Source organism: Eumetopias jubatus, unplaced genomic scaffold (genome assembly GCF_037043125.1).
Source record: "Eumetopias jubatus isolate StellerSeaLion01/CBP00866 unplaced genomic scaffold, mEumJub1_p1.0 scaffold_10, whole genome shotgun sequence".
Lineage (NCBI taxonomy): Eukaryota > Metazoa > Chordata > Mammalia > Carnivora > Otariidae > Eumetopias > Eumetopias jubatus.
The window spans coordinates 14,051,949-14,075,295 of NW_028274816.1; the positions used below are offsets into that span (position 1 = coordinate 14,051,949).

The 23,347-nt window shown below is 37.6% G+C and overlaps 1 protein-coding gene across 6 annotated transcripts in view; it reads right to left on the minus strand.

Annotated features, from left to right (window-relative positions):
• Nucleotides 1–23,347, minus strand: part of CNOT1 (CCR4-NOT transcription complex subunit 1) — a 114,001-nt gene that overhangs the window by 48,316 nt on the left and 42,338 nt on the right. For all 6 annotated transcript variants that reach the window (XM_028095911.2, XM_028095889.2, XM_028095917.2 and 3 more), the window contains exons 3-16: nucleotides 19,224–19,331; nucleotides 18,565–18,663; nucleotides 18,128–18,196; nucleotides 17,990–18,044; nucleotides 17,311–17,514; nucleotides 15,616–15,784; nucleotides 13,634–13,760; nucleotides 13,369–13,479; nucleotides 10,522–10,692; nucleotides 9,993–10,120; nucleotides 7,861–8,101; nucleotides 4,975–5,094; nucleotides 2,821–2,943; nucleotides 2,496–2,647 (exon numbers count right to left, since the gene is read on the minus strand). In XM_028095911.2, coding sequence (XP_027951712.1) covers nucleotides 2,496–2,647; nucleotides 2,821–2,943; nucleotides 4,975–5,094; nucleotides 7,861–8,101; nucleotides 9,993–10,120; nucleotides 10,522–10,692; nucleotides 13,369–13,479; nucleotides 13,634–13,760; nucleotides 15,616–15,784; nucleotides 17,311–17,514; nucleotides 17,990–18,044; nucleotides 18,128–18,196; nucleotides 18,565–18,663; nucleotides 19,224–19,331 — 1,877 coding nt within the window. The remainder of the gene's footprint in view (nucleotides 1–2,495; nucleotides 2,648–2,820; nucleotides 2,944–4,974; nucleotides 5,095–7,860; nucleotides 8,102–9,992; nucleotides 10,121–10,521; nucleotides 10,693–13,368; nucleotides 13,480–13,633; nucleotides 13,761–15,615; nucleotides 15,785–17,310; nucleotides 17,515–17,989; nucleotides 18,045–18,127; nucleotides 18,197–18,564; nucleotides 18,664–19,223; nucleotides 19,332–23,347) is intronic.

Sequence of the window (23,347 nt, forward strand, 5' to 3'; positions counted from 1 at the left end):
ACAGAGCAGTTAAACAAGGAATAGAAGACTTCAACAACACTATAAAACCACCTAATCCTAAAAAACCTATACAGAACACTATACCCAACAGCAGACTATACACATCCTTCTCAAGGGCACATGGAAAATTCTCCAGGATAGATCACATTAGGCCATATGATAAGTCTCAATAAATTTCAAGAGATTATAAGATCATATAAAGCATGTTCTCCACTCACAACTGAATAAAAAGCAGTTAACAAAAGAAAAACTACATAATTCCCAAATATGTAGAAATTAAATAAAACATACTCTTATGGGTCAAAGGAAATTACAAAATACTTTCAGATGAAAACAAAAACACGTAATACCAAACTTAAAGCATTTCATGTGTGGAAATTCAAAGCCATAAACATCCCAATTAAACAAGAACAATCTCAAATAGAAAACCAAACTTTCCATCTTAGTAAGTTTTAAAAAATTCAAACTAAACTCAAAATAAGCTGAAATAAATGGAAAATAGAAAAACAATAAAGAAAAACAAAACCAAAAGTTGCTTCTTTGAAAAAGGTTAACAAAATTAACATACATTTAGCCACAATGACAAGAAAGGGGTGGTGAGGGAGGAAGGGAGATTCAAATTACTAAAATCAGGAACTGAAAGAGGATTTTACTACCAACCTTAGAGAAATGAGAAAAATAAGGATATAGTATAAAGGAACAAAATGGGCAAATTCCTAGAAAAAACACAAACTACCAAAACTTGATTGAAAAGAAAAATAAAGAAAATCTGCCTAGGGATATCTGGCTGGCTCAGTCGGTGGAGTCATAGGACTCCTGATCTCAGGGTTAAAAGTTAGAGTCCCATGTTGGGTGTACAGATCACTTAAAATTAAAAATCTCGGGGTGCCTGGGTGGCTCAGTTGGTTGAGCGTCTGCCTTCGGCTCAGGTCATGATCCCAGGGTCCTGGGATTGAGCCCCATGTTGGGCTCCTGGCTCAGCGGGGAGCCTGCTTCTCCCTCTCCCTCTGCCTCTCCCCCTGCCTCTCCCCGCCTCTCCCCCTGTTCATGCTCTCTGCTGTGTCGCAAATGAATTAAAAAAAAAAAAATCTTAAAAAAAGAAAATCTGCCTAGATCTGTAACAAGATACTGAATCTGTAATTAAAACCTGCCCACAAGAAAAAGCTCAGGACCAGATGGCACTGCTTATTAACTCTACGGAACGTTTTAAGAATTGACACCAATCTTTCTAAGGAAAATTAGAAGAGGAAAGGGAAAGAACACTTATCAATTCACTGTATGAAGCCCTTATTACCCTGATAATCAAAACCAGACAAAAAGAACACAAGAACAATATCCCTTAGGAATGCAGACACAAAAATCCGCATAACGTAACTGCTTTCAGACTATTAAAGACAATATAAATACTAGCAAAATGAATTCAGCAACATATAAAAAGTAGTATACACAAAGACCAAGTGAATGCAAGATTTAACATCCGAATTTGACTTAATATACATAAACAAAATAAACAAAAACCACACGATCACCTCAAGTGATACACACAAAACATTTGACAAAATACTTTCATGATAAAATGGGCAACTAACTAGATGAAAGGTAAGGAAACCTCAACCTGAAGGGTATCTATGGAAACCCACAGCTAACACCACACTTACTGGTGAAACACTAGGTACCTTTCTTCTAAATTCAAGAACAAAACAAGAACGTCTGCTCTGGCCATTTCTATTCAACATCAGACTGCAGGTTCACACTAGAGAAAATAAGCAAAAAAGGATGGGAAGGAAAAAATATAACTATTCACACATGACCTGACTTGTACAAAAAAACAATAAATGCAACAAAAGAAGCTTAAGACTTGTACACTGAATAGGACAAAACATCACTGAAAGAAATTAAAGACCTAAACAGACCTTAATATTTTCAGACGGCAATATTCCCCACAATGATGTAAAGATTTAACGTAATTCCAGTAGGCTTCTTCACAACTTTGCAAGAAATCATCTGGGAATATAACCGACCCAGAACCGCCAAAACAATCTTGAAAAAGAAGGAAGCTGGAGGATTCATATTTCCTAATTTCAAAACTCACTGAGAAGCTACAGTATCAAGACGCTGTGGTCCTGGCAAGGATCAACATGTACAGATCAACACAACAGAACTAAGAATCCAGAAATAAAACTCACACATTATGGGCAACTCATTTTTCAGAAGACAATTCAAAAGAGAGAGACCGGTCTTCTCAACAAATGGTGTTGGGACAACTGAACATCCATATGCAAAACAATGAATCTGAACCTCACCTTACATCATATACAAAAAAAAATCAACTTAAATGGATCTAATATGTATTTTTAGTATTTTTGGATTTAAAAACCATTGGATTATCTAAGCTGCTGTCACTTTTAATCATTCAACCCCTCTTTCCCCAAACAATTTATTCAAATAATCCAAATCCAATACTAAATAGTCCTATTTAAGCATGCTCTTCTTACCCTGCACAAGCTTGTAAACAGGCCAACATTGTCGCCAGAGTTTCTGGAGGAAGTTGAGCACTTTTGGGCTGATCTTTCTCTGGAGCAAGTCCACCCAAAATCGAAGGGCACCGTCTCTTTAAAAAAGTCATACATGCCTGGATAAAAGGCTCCTGGAAAACAGTAAATCTTTCGGTTCATTTGAAATTGATCTTAACTGCTTTCAGACTTTAAAGACTATTAAAGACAATATAAAATCCATAAAATATCTTCATTGCCATTGTTTCTTTGGCTATTTTAGCCATCAAAATTTTAAAGCAGTAATAAATGGACAAATCCTGCTTACTCCATGCTCTCGAATTTTATCTGTGAGCCACTTGTCAAGTTTGAGGTATTCACGACGTGAAGCAAGTGCAGCAAGGTCAATAACAAAGGCAAATGGAGTACCATTTAGCAGCATTGACAAGGCCTAAAACAAAAGAATATCAGAAAGTCAGAGTGTCTGGGTGGCTCAGCCGGTTAAGCCTTCTGATTCTTGATTTTGGCTCAGGTCATGATCTCAGGGCTGTGAGATCAAGCCCCACAGCATGCTCCCCATTCAGCAGGGAGTCAGTCTACTTGAGATTCTGTCTATCCCTCTCCTGCTACCCCATCCTGCCGCCCCCGCAACATGCATGCACCCTCTCTTAATCTTTTTTTTTAATAAATCTTAAAAAAACAAACCTGTAAGTCAAGCAATTAAGTATCTTTCTCACACTCTGTTCTATTCTGTTCCCTGATTTTATTTTCACAATCAAGTCTAAATAAAACATATTGCTAATATTTTCTTGGTCATAATTTTTTAAATAGCTTAGCTTAATTCATTGGTGATATTAGTTTTTACTTAAAACAAGATCACATTTCAAAGATGGATGGACACATGACTTTTACCCTGTGCTTCTTAAAATAATTAGACAAAATCAGAGCAAGACACAATGCATAAATAAGGATCAATACTCCATTAAAAAAAAAAAAACCCTAAACTCAGACTTACTCCAACCTAAGCACAACTTCAACACCAGTACTATGCACCTACTGGTCAAAGACATCAAGTCAGACTATTTGTCAAAAGATTCCGTTAATGCTAATGACACCTGCAAAAGGGGTGAAACCCAACCAGTTTCTCCACAAATTATATCTAACATATTACATGAAGTCACTTATCACACTTGCTTTAAAATAGCCTTGTGGGGCGCCTGGGTGTCTCAGTTGGTTAAGCGACTGCCTTCGGCTCGGGTCATGATCCTGGAGTCCGGGGATCGAGTCCCCCATCAGGCTCCCTGCTCGGTGGGGAGTCTGCTTCTCCCTCTGACCCTCCCCCCTCTCATGCTCTATCTCATTCTCTCTCTCAAATAAATAAATAAAATCTTTAAAAAAATAAATAAATAAAATAGCCTTGTTGGGGGCGCCTGGGTGGGCTCAGTCGGTTAAGCGGTTGCCTTCAGCTCAGGTCATGATCCCAGGGTTCTGGGATTGAGCCCAGCATCCTGCTCCTTGCTCAGCGGGGAGCCTGCTTCTCCCCTGCCTGCCATTCTCCCTGCTTGTGCTTGCTTTCTCTGTCTCTGGGTGTCAAATAAATAAAATCTTTAAAAAATAAATAAATAGGGGGGTAGGGTGGATGGGTTAGCCTGGTGATGGGTATTAAAGAGGGCACATTGTGCATGGAGCACTGGGTGCTATACGCAAACAATGAATCATGGAACACTACATCAAAAACTAATGATGTAATGTATGGTGATTAACATAATAATTTTAAAAATAAAATTAAATAAATAAATAAATAAATAAATAAAATATCCTTGCAACTATCATAGAAGACCAAACAAAATTCAATCAAATGTACTGAGAATTGAAAACATTTTTTACCTTTTTTTAAAAGATTTTATTTATTTGAGAAAGAGCAAGAGAGGTGCACAAGCTGGGGGGGTGGGGGGGGCAGACAGAGAGGGAGAAGCAGACACCCGCTCAGCAGGGAGACCAACCCAGGGCCTGATCCAAGACCCCAAGACCATGACCTGAGCCAAAGGCAGATGCTTAACCAACTGAGCCACAAAGGCACCCCCATTTCTTACCTTTCTAAAACCACTCTCCTTCCAATCCCTTTGTACTTACAAGGCAAATTGTAAATCTCAACATAATCTAGCGAACAGTTCGTTACATTTGAATTATCCGCATCTATATTACATGAAAAATGTTTTCTGGGGCACCTGGGTGGCGCAGTCAGTTAAGCACCAAATTTGATTTTGGCTCAGGTCATGATCTCAGGGTCACAAAATCAAGCCCCGTGTCAGGCTCCACACTCAGCGAGAAGTCAGCCTGAGTTTTTCTCTCCCTCTGCCACACCCCACCTGCCCTGCCCTGCGCTTGCTCGCACTCTCTCTCTCCAAAACAAATCGTTTGAAAAAAAAGTTTTCCTTTCTCATGAATAAATAAAAGTGTTAGCTTTTCCCTCCAAGCTCACCTTCAAGTCCTGGGCCACATCAAGTATTCGCGACAATTTGGCCTGGTCATACTGCTCCCCTCGCATGTACCATTCTGCCATTGCATGCATGATAAGTTGGCGGATTGAGGGAGACTGTCCCTAAGAAAAGAAAAACGGGGGTTATATATCAATACTGCAAACATTTTCATAGGCACTACTGCAAATGCCCAGCTAATTTAACCTGTTACATATATGTAAAATTGAAGTGTACCCATACAGACATTAAGTTCAATCCTCAAGCAGTGATTGCAGGGACATTCTCTGTAGGAAAGTCAAGTTACTTCCACATCTTCCAAATGAAAGCCTGTCCCTAAACCATGGGTCATATAGTCATTCAGTGTATGTATTTGTCCTATAAGACATCTGCCAATATATTTTCAAACAGAACAGAATACGATATGAACATGAGGATACATCAAATTTGTATAATTTCCTTATTATTAAACTATAAAATTACTGGTCTATAAATGTTTAAAATTGGTTTAAGGTAATCATTTCTCATGTTGCACAGTGTAGTATTCTATCAGTATTTCTAAGAATGGTACTTGTACATTCTACATTTAGCTTTTTCACAAATGTGAAACGTGCATTTTTCTGTAATTATCCTATTTCCTTTATTTCCAGAAAACAGCCTGGCTTTGAGGCCTGATCTAAAGGCTTGCAGCTGAATGACAGAAATAAACAGTTGGAATTTAGTGAATAGTTCTCATAGAAGCAATGGCAAGGCAACTGCTATCACTGAACCTAAATCACTTTCCAGTTACTGTCCTAGAGTGACAGAAGATCCAAATGAAAGAAGTATTCAACAAGGAGTGCGGAGATGCTCCTTTTGGCCTGCCCTTTGTACCACATAGCTGTGGTGATAAAGACCTGAAAATATCCGGGCTACAAAGCTTCTGGATAAATGCTTGTTAAACATTCTGTTAAGTTTACCACGTAATTTGAGTCTCTAGAAATGGAGGACTGACTAAATAGCACAGAACTGAAGCTAACATTTTTCATTTATAAATCAGAGTCATGGGGGGCCTGGGTGGCTCAGTCGTTAAGCGCCTGCCTTTGGCTCAAGTCATGATCCCAGAGTCCTGGGATCGAGACCCGCATCGGGCTCCCTGCTCCTCCCTCTCCCCCCCTGCTGTGTTCCCTCTCCCGTCGTGTTTCTGTCAAATAAATAAATAAAAACTTTTAAGTAAAAATTCTGGGTCAATCTGAGCAAAGAGAGACTTTATGCTAATTTAAATGATATTTTTAAAATTTCAATCTCACGTTGTGCATAAATACAACTGATTCGTACATAGTAATCTTGCATTCTGCAAATCTTGCTACATTCCCCTGAATTTTCTTTGTAGATAATCATGCCATCAGTCAATCAAAACAGTTTTAAATCTCTCTTTCCAGGAGCACCTGGGTGGCTCAGTCGTTAAGCGTCTGCCTTCAGCTCAGGTCATGATCCCAGGGTCCTGGGATCGAGCCCTGCGTCAGGCTCCCTGCTCAGCGGGAAGCCTGCTTCTCCCTCTCCCACTCCCCCTGCTTGTGTTCCCTCTCTCGCTGTGTCTCTGTCAAATAAATAAAATCTTTAAAAAATATATATATATATATGTATCAGAATCTTAACAAAACTTTTAAAGTGCCTGTATAAAACTACTGAAAATAAAAATGATTAAAGAAAAAAAATAGCCAAAAAAGGTACCTGAAGGGAGCCTGGGTGGCTCAGTTGGTTTAAGCATCTGACTCTTGGTTTCAGCTCAGGTAAACAATCTCACGGTCATGAGACTGAGCTCTGTGAGACTGAGCCCTGTGTCGGGCTCCACGCTCAGTGGGGAGTCTGCTTGGAGACTGTCTCCCTCTGCTCCTTCCCCTACTCTCTCCCAATTAAACAAATAAATCTTTAAAAAAGCGTGGGCACCTGATGTAGTGCTTGATAACTGCTTTTTCTAAAGCTTCTGCATTTGTCATTATTAAAAATACAATAGGCCGGGGCACCTGGGTGGCTCAGTTGGTTAAGCGACTGCCTTCAGCTCAGGTCATGATCCTAGAATCTGGGGATCGAGTCCTGCATCTGGCTCCCTGCCGTGCGGGGAGTCTGCTTCTCCCTCTGACCCTCCCCCCCTCACGCTATCTCATTCTCTCTCAAATAAATAAAATCTTTAAAAAAAAAATTACAACAGGCCATTAGGGGAAAAAATTCAATGCACAAATATATATATATATATGTATATGTGTGTGTGCATATATATATATACATTAAAGATTTTATTTATTTGATAGAGACACACAGAGAGAGAGGGAACACAAGCAGAGGGAGTGGGAGTGGCAGAAGCAGGCTTCCCGCAGAGCAGGGTGGGATCATGACCTGAGCTGAAGACAGACACTTAGCAACTGAGCCACCCAAGCGCCCCCACAAAAAAATATTTACAGGTTAAATAAATTCTACAAACTTAGGGAGGGAAAGCACAGGGCTTAAAAGGCATTTCAGTAGAAACAAAATTTAGATGCTGGGTATGGATAAAAGAGAAAATAATGTCAATTAAATTGATTTATAATCTTCCCCCATTTACTGTTAAAAAGTGACATGAGTACCTTTTGGTTCCATGATAAATAATTAAGTTCCTTACTGTTATCAAAAGCATACTACTGGTGCCCTAGTAGTACAGAGCTTTCATAATACTGAATTATTTATTATTTTTTTGCCTCTTCCCTCTTTTTCTTTGAAGTTTTAGACTTTAACATTCACATGATACTAAAAAGATAAAATAAGCTTTATGGAAGTGCCACTTTTCTCAAGTGTCATAATTGAAGACTGACAATTTAGTTGAACATCCTCCAAAGAATGTCAGTTACTAAGAGAAAAAAATGTTCATGTCTTACCTGCCCATGCCATGCATAGTGCAAAATAATAGCAGAGTTAGGATGGTTTCCGAGGAAAATTGGCATCAGAGTGGAGATGAGCTCATGGCGCAAGGTGTGCCAAGAGGTGTTGATTTGTAGTAAGGCCAATACCAGCATGTCTGGACAGTGTTTAATAGGGAAGCTGAAGAGCTGTTTGACTTGTTCATATTGCCCCACCTCTGCAAGCCTCAGCAGAGATTCAATCAAATCCAAGCTCTTCCTAACAAGAATGGAAATAAGATACTCTGTCAATGAAAACCTAAATATACAAAAATCTATTTTCCAAATAAGTGATACCAGCTATCACAATAAAACTGAGTTGTCAATTTGAAAAATGTTTAAATTAGGGGTGTTCATATCAAAATTATATGCTGGTATACTTTCAGACTAATTTCAAAGGCAGTTCAAAGTTGACAGTAAGTGATGAAAGAGGGGACACCACAGACCACTTTTATAATCATGGATCCTCCTTACCAAGGAGAGATCATCAAAGATTTTTGTGACTGGTATAAAAAATAGAAACACCATCACAGACTTTATTTAGGAATGGTCAAAAATCCAAAATATAAACATAGACCTAATTTATACACACAAAAAAATTCTACACAAAAATGTAGCCTGAACACTTACTTTGGTAATGCCAAGGTCTACGTTAAGTGCTTCCTGATTTCAAGCAAGTTCAGAAGTCCACAACATCCCCTATGCATTATTCTTGTCCCAATAAGCTGAATGTGGTTGACTTTAATCAAATCTCAAGAACTTACTCTACCCTTAGTCCATGAAAACTATGGGGACAGAGATCAAATTAAATGCCATGAGGAAACATATACCCCATACCACGGGGTAGTTTAAAGGATAAAAGATCCTATTATTTTATCAAATCAATGGCAAAAATTGTATTTCAAAAAAGAGAATGAGAAAAGGAAGATTTACAGAATAAAAGAAACTATGTGAACCCTGTCTGGACTCTTCATCATACAAACTGTTAGACATTTTTGAGACAAACTTGAATGTACAGCTATGTTAAGGAATTGTTAAATGTGCTATGACATTTCAATTTTATAAAAGAAAATACTGCTATATACATTAGACTTGACAGGAGGGGAAAAAATATCAACCAACTTGCATATCCAATGTTGCTAGCACCTGCAAAAAGGACGAACTTTAGAACTAACTACTGCGTGGGAGTCAAACTTTCAGAACAGGGATCAGCAAACTACATCCACAGGACCAATCCTACCTACTGCCTGTTTCAGTAAATGTTTTGTTGAAAGAACTATACCCATATTTATATTGTGCAACAACAGTTAAGCAGTTGCTACAGAGACCATCTGGCCAGAGAAGCCAGATATTAACTAACCCGTTACAGGAGATTTACCATCTCTTGCTTTAGAAGATCTGGCAATATCTAAAGGGCTTTAAATTGCCCTAAAAATCCAACCCACAGCCCCCAAAATTCAATCATCTGTTCCGTGTTGGAAAAGGGCCTCAGAAAACCAGTTAGAAAAAAAGAAAAAAGTAGTTACCTTTGGGGAGCAATCCAGCCCATGTTACTCCCTCCCGTGCGCGTGCACACGCATGCTATGTGTGTCTGTGTGTGTCAACAGTAATGGAAATACTTTCACCATCCTTACCTCACATTCCTATAGAGAAGTGACTTGAGTTCCAGGAGAAACGTACTGGGCCAGAGTCAGATTCTCCCTCAGAAATTAGGAATTGGAACTCAAATAAACTAGGTAATTTAGCTGAACAGATTAGAACTGATGGGTTGGCCATCTTGAGCTACTTACAAAGAAAAGAGAGCAAGCGTATCTGTAGACATAAGAAAAGGATCTAAACTATGGGAGAAGTAAAAACCTCCTTCCAACATTTGACAGTTCAGAGAATACCCACTGGCAGACCTTAGGAAAAACGTTAACTATCTAGTGATAAGGAAACTAAAAATAGACTTTTATCCAGCAACATCCTTCTATAAAAATTTAGTTTAAGAAGGCTCACTAAAAATACCGTTTCAGTAAAATCTTTTAACTATGTAGTTGCTCGCTATTAATTTTGTATTGCAAAAAAAGCAAAAGTAACCCTTGCAAGAAAAGCTACAGGAGAGTCTTTACCATGTGGCAATTTCTCGATTGTCATCCTCTGGTGGTGCTTTGAGAATATCAGTGGCAACCGTATGACAGGGATAGTCAGCAAAACAGAAGATCTCTGGATTTATAAGGGAATGCTGAATGAAGGAGAGCTGAGACAAGAGAAAAAAGTCCTTACTACCATAAATGACTGCAAATGCTATAAAAATCTGAAACATTTTCATTAGGCTAATCTCAATCTTGTAAGAATGACAAATTCTGTTTTAAATCTTAATTATGTGCTCTTCAAAACCACAGACAATTCAAACACATGAAAGGTATGAGATAAAATGGTCTTGGAGACACACAGTTCGGAAAATGGTTTGCTATACTTTGACTCTTACTGTACTAAACTATGATGATATTCTTTTCAAAATACTGATGGTCTGTACTACTCTGCACTGTCCAAAACAAATTCTATGTTAAAAGAATACTTTAATCAATGGATAGATGGCACTATATAAGAAATGTCATTATTTGCTTCCCCTTCTACAGTTAAACACCATTCACTTACCTGGCCTTCTGCATGTTTCCAGGGTCTATATATGAGGTCTACTGGGAACACTTCCATACCTAGACCCCTCTGAATGCCATAAACCACATTATGAAGTCCTTTACTATCACGAATTTGAAATCCAGGATGGTCCAGTTCATAAGTTACTTCCTTGAAATTCAAACTCGGGTTCTGAAACAGGAAAACATTTCAAAATCTAATAAAAATTGTACACATTTCTATGCTTTATCCAAAGAGCCAAACTAAATCTGAAATTAAATTAAAATGTTCTAATTATAAACTCAAAATAATCATAGTCTGGAATTTCTAGAGACTAAAAAAGTAATTCTTAATATTTAAAATAAACTGGTTCTACTAGCAAGGCACCCCAACCTTTTAGTTAATGACATACTTCTGGCCATGGGAGTGTATAATGTGGAACTCTCTCGTCCATACTTAGTCCAACAATCCATCCCATCCCAGTTTGGTAAAACTCTTTTCAATTAGTGCCTCTTTGTTTTTACACCAATATTCTACTAACTTGGAACAAAGTTGCAAAGATAAATCAATTATTCCAAATACCTTTCTGATCTGATTTATTGAGAGAGAGATAGAGAACACATGCACTCGCGTGTGGGGGAAGGGCAGGGAGAGGGGGAGAGAGAATCTCAAGCAGACTCCATGCTGAGCACAGAGCCTGACATAGAGCTCCATCTCACAAACCCGAGATCACGATGGGAGTCAAAATCAAGTCAGACACTTAATACGCTGAGCCACCCAGGCACCCCCAAATACCATTCTTAATTACCTAAAGATCTCCCCTACAAAGTATACCAATTGTATGCATCAGGAAAAGTGGTCTAAATTCTTCATGTCAAAATGAAAATTCCATTAAAAAAATGTTCTATGAAAAGGTATTCAAAAAAGCAGTATGAGATTCCTTAAGAAAACATAAAGCAAAGGAAACAAGTTTATAGAATATAATTTACCAAACCCTGCACAAAGTACTAAAGTTTATTTTATGCTTGAAAAGAAAAAGGCTTTCCACACTATATACTTAAAACTCCCTTTTTTTTTTTAAGATTTTACTTATTTATTGGACAGAGAGAGTGAGCATAAGCAAGGGGAACAGCAGGCAGAGGGAGAGGGAGAAGCAGGCTTCCAGCTGAGCAGGGAGCCCGACGCGGGGCTTGATCCCACGACCCCGGGATCATGACCCAAGCCGAAGACAGATGATTAACGACTGAGCCACCCAGGCGTCCCTGTACTTAAAATTCCTCAAAGCATCATGGACAGTTTAGTTTTGCTCTAAGGTGACTCCTTGCAAGCCATGAACACATTAATGCTTGCTTCACAAAGCAAGGGTACAAAGAACAAACTTCAAAAGAAGTATTCACTCTAAGGTAACAACATTCAGAAAGTAAGTTTTCTTTTTCTTTCTAAAATTTGTTTTAAGGACTGACTGTAACAGAACAGAACCAATAACGTACTATTAAATAGCATTATCATAGAGACGAATTTAGTAAATCCACAGGTAAGTTTGCTAAGACTGTAAGAATCCCCTGTGGTCTCTTCCTCTCATCTTTGGTGGGCAATGGAGAAACAAATTGTTCAGCCAAAATCAAACTGTTTTCTGCTCCCTGCCTACAAAAAAATGTACAGAAAACTCTAATATATGAGAAGAAAATGAAGGAAGGAAGAAAAGAGGTTACTAACTCAATTGTTCAAACTCACAGTGCAGGCTCTCAGTTTTATAGCCTTTTGCACTCTCTGAAAACAGAAAATAGGTTGAGGTAACATGAAATACTGTTCTTGTCTGCAATTTTTAAAAAGAGATTATTTTCAGTAAGGCAATAAAGTACAATGATGGAACTACTAAGTGAAGAGGGCGTATTTTTACTTTTGCATGACCACCACAAGATAAAATCAAAACATTAAGTGGTATCCATACGTAATGAAACTTTATTTCCCATTTCCAAATTTTCTGCCAAGATCAAGTATTATTTTTGCCTATTAATAAAGGAGAATAAATTTTGACTACTATAAATCCATCCACTATCAAGAAAAATTTAAAAACCCGTGATGTAGTTAATAAGAATGTCATATAGACAACTGTAACCCAATTATACCTATAAATTACAAACACAGAAAACTAAAAATGAGAATTAGGATAAATGTCCTGACACCTTACAAAGAGTATTATTGTATACATATATATACATAGTCTTCAAAGTTGCATTTTGTTCCTTGCCATTTTATGGATGAGACTGAAGATATTACATATATCCTGAATCCACTATTCTCCCACTGACTACACTTTATCACTCCCTTTTAAATTCTCAAGGTTTCATTCCTATATGTTTTATTTAAGCATTTTAACATTTTAGGAGAGGTACTTTGTTTATCTGGGGGCAAATTATTTAGTTTGTGGATATTTCAGAAGTGGAAGTAGTAAGAAGTATGCATTTTATTATCCTTATCCACCATAAACAAGATAGCAGAATTTTTGTTGCACTTTCCATAAAATATTCAGAAGGCCTTTCTCAATAATTCTTTAAAAAATCATTACTGTGCACTAAATTTGTTCCTCCAAAATAACGACACACCAGGATTCCACCAAATCACCTCAGCAGTGCCACTCAGAATTGTACAGCAACAACTCCTAATGAACAAAACTGGTATTTGATTATGAACTGTCTCCAGAACATAATCACCTTGTAAAGTTCATTATTTTAGAGCCAATGAAGTCGGGAACCCCAAAACATTGCTGCTCTCATTCAGCTGAGCATTCTATTTATTAAAATTTGCTTTCTTCAGGCTCTATCGTATTAACATCATGAATATAAAATCACGATTCCATGTACTCACCAGTTCCTTGAGAACATCAATCAAGACTTCTACATTCCATGTGTGTGCCTGTGCTCCATCACTTTTATCTTTTCCGTCACTCCAGATCCCACTGCCAGGAGCAGAGATACTCTGTACAAGGAAAATTTGAATTAAACAAACCCAAATACTTAATGTGTTCAGCTATGGTTGGTAGATCAATCAATCATACTGTAATTTAATAAATAAAATAAAGGAGGTCCAAGATATTAATTCACATTGTAAAATAGCTGATTTCTATATTTACCTGTAATGGAATTCCATCTGTCAATCCTGAATGAGTTCGAGCCATCATCCCCAAAACCCTGGCAACCTGGGCAGCTGTGACCTCCCGAACACCAAACTGCATGATTATATTGCGACATTCTTCAATACTGAAACAGAAATTAAACCTCAGGAAAACGCTACCACCTTCAATACCAAGGTTAAATCCTTCGATTTTTACTAATATAAGCTTCATTCCATGTTATTTTATATAGCTAGGAATATAAAAAGAACCTACTTAACTAAGAATATGGGAAGACTTTTCCTTTTCACTGTATCTATACAAGATGGATATTAACCTAATCACTTATGGCAATCACTTCATAATATATATAAATCAAACCATATATATAAATCAAACCATCATGCTATATGCTTGAACTTGTACAGTGATGCATATCAATTATTGCTCAATAAAACTAGAGGAAAAAAAGAAAATGGAAAAAGTTTAGAAGATCAATGGAAGAAAATTCGGCCAAGAGTAATGATTATCTTTCACAAAAACAAAATTAAATTCCTCCATCCTCAATATGAATCAAAATTAAAATACTGATACTTAGGGTACCTAGGAGGCTGAGTTGGTTAAATATCGACGCCTGATTTAGGCTCACGACATGATCTCAAGGTCATGACACAGAGCCCAGTGTGGAAATTAAGATTCTCTCTCTCCCTCTCCCTCTGACCCTCCTCCACCCACTTATACATATATATATATATATTTTTTAAAATAAAATGAAATGCTGATACTAAAGGTGAGTTTGATTATTCTGATATGTACAAAGCCTTGAAATGTATCCTAACTCTTCTACTTTGCTCCGTGAAAGTTTAACTAAACAAAGTTTTATGCCAGGCACATATTCACACCCAACAAATATACTTTCAAAAATAACTGGAAACTGGGTTTCTATGAAGAGTTTGAAAAACATTAAAAGTTATACTTAAAGTCAAAGCAGAACGCATTAATACCCTTATTTAACTCTCAAGAAAATACTGATAATCCACTTTATCACAGTCATAAGTGCTACTAACAGGGTGAAAGTATTTCCTTTGGTGTCCCTAACAAGAGAGAAAAACATTCAAGAGGCAGCTATGTTAAGGAGAAAAGGAAGGTTGTAGAAAATGAAGGCACAGTGGGGTACAGCGAGGGAAGAGAAAATTAAACACGTCAGGTAGGAAGTGATACAATTTCCATAAACACTTGCATCAATGCTCCCTCTCCCCCAAAAGCTAAAACTGTCTATCCTGGCAACTGGACTAGGAACCTCTGATTTCTAAATTTAAGAAACTAGGGGAGGAGAAGGAAATAAAAATTTAGCCACCAGAATATTTATACCTGTAACCAAAACTAATACAGGCATACCTGGGAGATTTTTGTGGGATTAGTTAGTTCCAGACGACCACAATAAATCAAATCAAATGAACTTTTTCATTTCCCGCTGTAAGTTATGTTTACACTATACTGTAGGTCTACTGCATGTGCAATAGCATTATGTCTAAACAAAATGTACATACCTGAATTAAAAATACTTTTTCACTAAAAATTGCTGCCGTCATCTGAACTTTCAGTGAGTTGTAATCACTGATGACAGATCACCATTAATTAATAAACACAGTAATGAAAAAGTTTGAAATATTGTGAGAAATTTCAAAATGTGACACAAAGACACAAAGCAATAAGCAAATGCTGTTGGAAAAATGGTGCCAACAGACCTGCCTGACATGGAGTTGCCACAAACTTCAGTTTGGGAAAAAAGTGCAGTATCTGTAAAGCACAATAAAATGAAGCATATAAAATGAGGCATGCCTGTATGTGGAAAATTAAATTTGGAAGCAAAAACTTTAGAAGCAATACTCCTCAGAGGCAAAGATGATGGCATATTAACTAATCTTAGGAACCGGCCTTAAAGAATTACATCATATGTGGCACGAAGAGTAATCAGAATTTTAATATGTTTTACTACCAACCTTGAACAAAAGCCATAGCCAACTTCCTGCATAAAATCAGCCAAGGAGCTCTCCATCATGGTTTTAGCTACCCCTCCGGAATCAGGCAGGATCCTGTCCATTAGAATGTCCCGTTTTTCAGGGTATAAAAGTGGTGCAAGCACCACGGGACAGCGTTCCTGGGGAAAATCTGAAGGAGAAAAAGAAGATTACAACTGCTATACTGATTAAAAACAAACTATCCCCATTTACTCTCTCTAAAAGCCCCCCAAACCTGAATCTTCCACAAGTTCATTTTCAAAGTTTTTTTCAGTTTTTTCCAATCCAGCGAGCCCAAGTTATGACCTTAACACCAATTCCAAAATACGAATGTTTTCTCATCACAAAAATTGCCTGGGTATATTTGTAAGTTTTTGTATTAGGATCCCAATACCTAGTGACCATACTCTGGTTTCTCTTCAGATCGTATAAATCTTCCATCTTTTACTGATACGTAGTGACCAATTCACATCCTATATGTTACCTCAAATTTTCACAGTAGGACTCTCAGTTCCCATACAAAGAAGACATCAGAGATAATTAGAATATCACTATTTATTTCAATTACAGGAAAAAAAATTTTCACTGAGAAAGTTAATGCAGTTTAAAATTAAACTATATAGGGGCACCTGGCTGGCTCAAATGGCGCAGCATGGGACTTTTGATCTTAGGATTTTGAGTTCAAGTCTCTCATTGGGTGTAGAGATTACTTAAATAAATAAACTTTAAAAAATTTTAAATTAAGGGGCACCTTGGGGCGCCTGGGTGCCTCAGTTGGTTAAGCAACTGCCTTCGGCTCAGGTCATGATCCCTGGGTCCTGGGATCGAGACTGGCATCGGGCTCCCTGCTCTGCGGGAACCCTGCTTCTCCCTCTCCCACTCCCCCTGCTTGTGTTCTCTCTCTCTCTCTCTCTCCCTCTGTCAATTAAATACATAAAAATTTTTTAATTAAATTAATTAATTAATTAAGGGGCATCTGGGTCGCTCAGTTAAGTGTACAGCTCTTATTTTCATGTCAAGTCATGGTCTCAGAGTCCTGGAACTGACCCCTGAGCCCAGTGGGGAGTCTGCTACTCCTCTCCCTCTCCCTCTGCCCTTCCCCCCAGCTGGTGTGCATTTTCTTTCTCTCTCAAATAAATAAATCTTTTAAAATATTTTTTTAATTCAACTATAAAAAGTAACAGTGAAAATGGATAGTGGTTAGTGTATAATCCAAGATTTGTTTTAAAAAGACTACTCTTCTCTATAAAACAAAGATCAGAGAAAAGAAGAATATCAACAATAGCACCAGGAGTTATCTTAGCATAGCAATTCAAATAGCCCAAGAAGTAGAGTGGGCATATCAATAATGACCAATTTTTTTAAAGTAAAAAGGGTATGTCACAACAATGTAGTCTCCATCACCCTAAAGGAGAAAAAAAGACTACATGAAAACATACCAAGTCTTAACTGAGATTGTTATCTATAGATAACTGAAGTTATGTTCCTTTCCCATGAGGCTTTAATCACTTTCCTATGTGAAAGTGATTATCACAAAATTCCCTCTCTCTTAAAAAATTACCAACTTAAGTATAGAAAAGTAAATCATGGTCTTCACTTGTATTCTAAAATCCTTCTGTCTTATGTTTGTGTTCATCCAAAGAAATCATCTTTTGTAGGCAACAGACACTCCTTTACCTCTGCGCAGCGTCTTAAGAAAAGCGTCTATTTGTTCCTGTCCAACTCCAAAGGCTCCCTTCTGCCCAAAGAGGAGATGGGAGAGGAGGAGATGTAGGACCTCTATTGCTATATCTTGGAAGCCACCTTCTTGATTTCCACTGACGTCTGCGTCAATGTAAGAACGCAGAAGATCAGGAAGCTTCTGTTTGATAAACTGGGCAGCTGGAAGTCAGGTAAACCAAAAACCACAAGTTACTATTGCACCACAATAGGTAAAAAGTCCCATGAGAACACAGATGACCATCATTCTCAATCACCAACTCACCCCTCACCCTCTAACGTTTTCACAGCTGTAGTCGGCAGGTATAAAATAAGAGGCCAATTGCCAGGGGCGGGGGGGATGGAGAGTTGTTCAGTGGGTATAGTGTTTCAGTTTTGCAAAATGAAGAAGTTTCAGACATCTGTTACACAATGTGAATACAGTTAACATTACTAAACTATACACTTAAATATGGTTATGAAGGTAAGTTTTATAATGTTTTTACCATACATACATACATTCATAAGACAGGCCAAAAGAAAATAATCTTAGATTATCTTACTCTCTAAATCTAATCTATGGAGCCTCAAGATTCAAAAACTCGTGGATTTTAAAGAAGTAACTTCACTACAGGATCTTTAAGAAAAAAGAACTTACCAAAACCTCTGAGATCTGAGCTGGAAGAATTTAAGAGGGCAAGGCCAAAAATTACCTGAAACAAGAGGGGTTAGATTGATGAAAGAGTCAAGTAACTGTAATTCCAATTTTGCCTATCTCTCTTATTAAATCACTTACCTCTTGTACTTTGCTTAACTTGAGAACTTTACTCAGTTGGGCAAATAAGTGGGGTGCAGGCTTTAAACTCTGAAACAAACCAAACTTTATTTTAAAACAAGAACTTAAAAAAAAAAATTACAATTTTCAAGAATTTTTATAAACATATCTATTCACCCAATTATGGTGCTACACAGAAGTGACAGAATTCTGTAGTCATGATAGAAACAATACCCCATGTCCTAGAACTGTGAACTGACAATCTTAAGCCTTCACATGATCTGGTTTTAGTAAGTTTCTACTTATTATCAAACTGTCTTGATTTTGGTAGAAAACTGAAAAACCCCAAAGTAACTACTAAAATTTTTAAATTAAGACCTGTCATTATGAGATCAAGGTTTAAGGCCTTTTTAGGAAGTCACATTCTTAGGACTACTAAAGATAAAAGCAATACCAACCTTCTGATAGTGCAATGGATTATCAATGGCATAGGACAGCGTCGAGATAAAATTTGGCTTTGTGATCAGCGACGCACACTCCTGAATCAGAAACTGAGTCTTTAAAAATAAAAAGTGAATCTTCATTAGCACTAACATTCATCTTCACAAACAGACGTAGAGGTGCTCAGAACACTAATTGTATATTGTTTCTATACATTATCAAAATTACCTCTTTAAAAATCCCATTTAAACTACTTAGAGTCTACTAGCAGTAAGTTAACACCTACACCTCTACAGAATAGTTTCCCTTGACAAGATAACTATAAGAAACAATATAATAACAAACTATTACCAGACTGAAAATCAAGCCAAAGAAATTCTTTCTAGAAAAAAGAGCCCCTCTCTGCCTTGTCAAGCAAGACTTCCCCCACATTCCTGCTTCCTGCAAGCAGGTCTGATTCCCAGCAATCTAAGCCTGACCTAGGTAGCTATTAATGGTCTGCAGCCAGGCAGGAGAAGGGAAGGGCAAAAAAAAGGACAAGTCCCAACACCTTTTAGCCATTCAGGTAAAATTATCTCTGGATGTTCTGTAGGTGTCCTTTGCTACACAATGCCCAAAATGCAATTCACTAAAACAACTAGATCCAAGTAAACATAAACTCTGCAAGCCCCAATACCTGATGAAAATCTTTGCCACTGCTTTTACCATCGCCACTGAAATCCACATGCGAAAATAGGCAGCGTAATAAATGCCTGTCTGCCTCAGGACCGTGCCGATTCACAATCTAAAAAAACCAAAAATATGAATTTGTAGACACCATTAAGAAGGATTAAAAAAAAAATCTCCAGGCAAAATCCCAAATTACATTAATTGTTCATTCTGAATAAGAGTTATAGGAATTAATGAAACAGAGAGACCAGTATTTTATGATTATGTTTTTTAAATGTTTCCTACAGTCACTGGCAAGAAAAAAAATAGAAGAAATTAATTACTCCATATAAATAACTGTGTGTACTTTGGTCGATATCTAAACCAAAACACCAAGTAGCATAAATGACATATAGTAACAATGCAGAGTTTTTGTTTTTTTAAGTTATAATGCAACAATTCTATAACTGGAGTTATGAAAATATCACTTTTTCTATGCATTATTTATGCCCTAAAAATGTAACTTGAAATCTCTCTAATACAACTGTAAACTCTTTCCAATAGCCTACAAGGCAACTCCCTAAAAAAAACAGTCTGGGGAGACGGGGTGGCTCAGTGTGTTAAGCATCTGGCTCTTGATCTCAGCTCAGGTCTTGATCTCAGGGTTTTGAGTTCAAGCCTCGCATTTGGCTCCACACTGGGCGTGGAGCTTACTTAAAAAAAGATAAATACACAAAAATAAAAAGTCTGATTTCGGTACTTTAGATGTTGCCCTCCAAGCTCCATTAGTTTCTTGCTGTTTCTCAAATTTACCAGTGTCTGTACTTATTCTAATTAGAAAGCTTCAGTTATCTACACATGGGCTGTTCTCTCAGTTCCTTTCATAACTACATGACCAGCCCCGTCACCACCCCTCACCCTGCTTTACTTTTCCCCATAGAGCTTATGACCACCTGGTAATTTCTGTTTATTTTCTATGTCCCTCACTAGACTTTAAGTTGCACAAGAGAGGGAATTTGAATAGTTGTGCTCACCTCTTCACACCTAGAAAAGAGCTTAGCACACAGTAAGTAATCATTTGTTTATTAAATGCTTTTTAAAAATAATACAAATAATATTTTCTTACACTTTAGGCTAAGTATGATCTTGAGATTCTTTGGTTTAATCTTCAACAACTCTGCCAAAATTTACTGCAATTTTATAGATGAAGAGATGAACACTTTTATCAGACTACACGAGCCTTAAATCCCATAGTGGATGAGCTGAGAAATCAATTTATAGCCCAACTCCAAAGCCTATGCGCTTTCCACTGAATCATGATTATGTGGTACCTGGCTAAGTTATTTCAGTTTCAGTTTTCCCCATCCAGAAAATGCAGGGAGTTAAATAAGACCAATTTTTACTGTCCCACAGACATCTTACAGTTCCTTAAGGTCCTGTAAAAACAGATTATTTTTTCCTATCCCCCAGAATGCTAAAAACATCTTAAAGAGGCAATTCCAATTAATTAGGAATAAAATTACTTATGTTCCAACCAAATGGACCTCTCCCTCAAATGAACAAGAATATTTGGCTTTGGGGTGCCTAGGTGGCTCAGTTAAGCGTCTGCCTTTGGCTCAGATCATGATCCCAGAGTCCTGGGATGGAGCCCTGCATTGGAAATCTCTGTTCAGCAGGGAGCCTCCTCCCTCTCCCTGGCACTCTGCCTACTTGTGCGTGTGTGTTTGCGCGTGCACTCTCTCTGTCAAATGAATAAATAAATAAAATCTTTAGGAAGAAAAAAAAGAATTTCTGGCTTAACAAATATTTGAGTACATACTAGATATTATTCAATACAGCAGTAGAGACCAATGGGCTCTGTAGCTCTCATTAAGTATGTTCTCACAGGGGGAAAAAGTATGAAGAATTTCTGATAATATTAACTGTCATATAAAAAAACAAAACAAGGTTACGTGATAAAGATAGGAGGGGAGAATGGTGCATCAGAAAGGCCTTCCCTAATGACGTAACATATAAGCTGAGACTTAAAATACTGAGGTGACAACGACCACAGATAGAGCTTGAGGAAAGACCATTTAAGGCAAAAAGTAAGTAGTATCCAAATGCATTTAATAACCAAAAAAAAGGTCACAGGGAATCAAGAGCCTAGATCACGGTTAAGGAACGTACTGACTTATCTGTTGCTGTTACACCAAACTAAAAACTGGAAGAGATATTCCACTACATTGTCAATGACCAAACAAACAAACAAAACAGAGGCACCTGGGTGGCTCAGTCAGTCAAGCGTCAGACTCCTGGTTTCAGCTTGGGTCATGATCTCACGGTTGTGGGATCAAGCCCCAGAACAGGCTCTGCACTCAGTATGGAGTTTGCTTCAGAGTCTTTCTCCCTCCTCCTCTGCCCCTCCCTGCTCGCGCATGCTCTCTCTCAAATAAAATCTTTAAAAAACAAAAAAATGTTGGGGCGCGTGGGTGGCTCAGTCGTTAAGCGTCTGCCTTCGGCTTGGATCATGATCCCAGGGTCCTGGGATAGAGCCCCCCATCGGGCTCCCTGCTCTGCAGGAGGTCTGCTTCTCCCTCCTCCACTCCCCCTACTTGTGTTCCCTCTCTCACTGTGTCTCTGTCAAATAAATAAATAAAACCAAGAACCCTAAGAAGTACAAACAATACCACATTATTACAGACAAAGATTTTTTTTTTTTAGAAAGTCCAGGTTGCAATGACTAAAAAATGTCACGCATAACTTACAGGGTGTGGTAGGATCAGAAGCTGTGTTTTTTTTTTAACTGTTAGGTAAACAGAACATTCATTCAGTGATACATACCATGCTGCCCTTCACTAGAAGCAACTGTTTTGTTTTGTTTTCTAAAACAAAAGTGCTATTTTAAAAGCATGATCTTGGGGGCGCCTGGGTGGCTCAGTCGTTGAGCATCTGCCTTTGGCGTGGATCATGATCCCAGGGTCCTGGGATAGAGCCCCCCATCGGGCTCCCTGCTCTGCGGGAGGCCTGCTTCTCCCTCCTCCACTCCCCCTACTTGTGTTCCCTCTCTCACTGTGTCTCTGTCAAATAAATAAATAAAATCTTTAAAAAAATAAAAGCATGATCTTGGATTGCAAAGATGTTGAAATAAGACCTTGATCCCACAAGATCAAGCCCTATGCATTTTCACTTAAAATTTCAACCATTCCACCCACTGGACAGGGGAGACCAGTAAAATAATTCAAAGTTTTAGTTAAGTACATTACAATCTGATAATAAAATCTTTAGGCTACATTAAAAATAAATTATATCAAATGCAATCTACAATACTTCTATAATGATGTGATCTGTGGCTAGAGTAACAAATTCTCATCTGGAAGTCACATATTAAGAGGGACATTAACAAACAGTGCATTTACAATGGTAGAGATTCAGAAAATCATGTGAAACGGTTAGAAAAATGGGGCACTATGTGCCCTAGAGAACACATGAGAAAGAATTAAAGACTTAATTGTGTGAAGGGTAATTACATGAAATAATAAATCTTATACAGAAAAAGAGCCTCAAACATTTATTTTAGCTCATTGTAAGAAAATTCCTAGTAAGGTTGTCCACAAATGGTAATGATTAATCTTATGAGGTAGTGAACTAACTTCCATAGTTCCTTTCTATTAATCCTTGTTAAATCTTTCTTTGGGTGGAATATTGATAAACCAGTTTTCTGATGATTTGTGCCTGCAACAACAACAAAAAAAAGCCCAAGATTTTACACAATTATAACGTACCAAGTTTGGGGGCGCCTAGGTGGCTCAGTTGGTTAAGCTGAAGTCATGATCTCAAGGTTATGAGATAGAGCCTTGAGCCCTGAGTTGGCTCTGCACTGTGCATGAAGCTTAAGATTCTCTCCCTCTCCCTCTGCCTCTACCCCTTCCGCACTTCAAAAAAAGTACCAGATTTTTTAAAATTTAAATTGAAGGCAATAACTCTCTACATTACAATGATCACAGTTTTAGACTCTAATATATTCTATAGAACTAATGAAGCATCTTCATATTTTTCTTACTTGTTAAACAATTTTAACTCAAAAATATTGATTCTATTTTTATTATATTATCTGTATGAATACTTTGGGTTACTTTATGAAAAACAGTGCATTTATTTGAAACAGTTTAC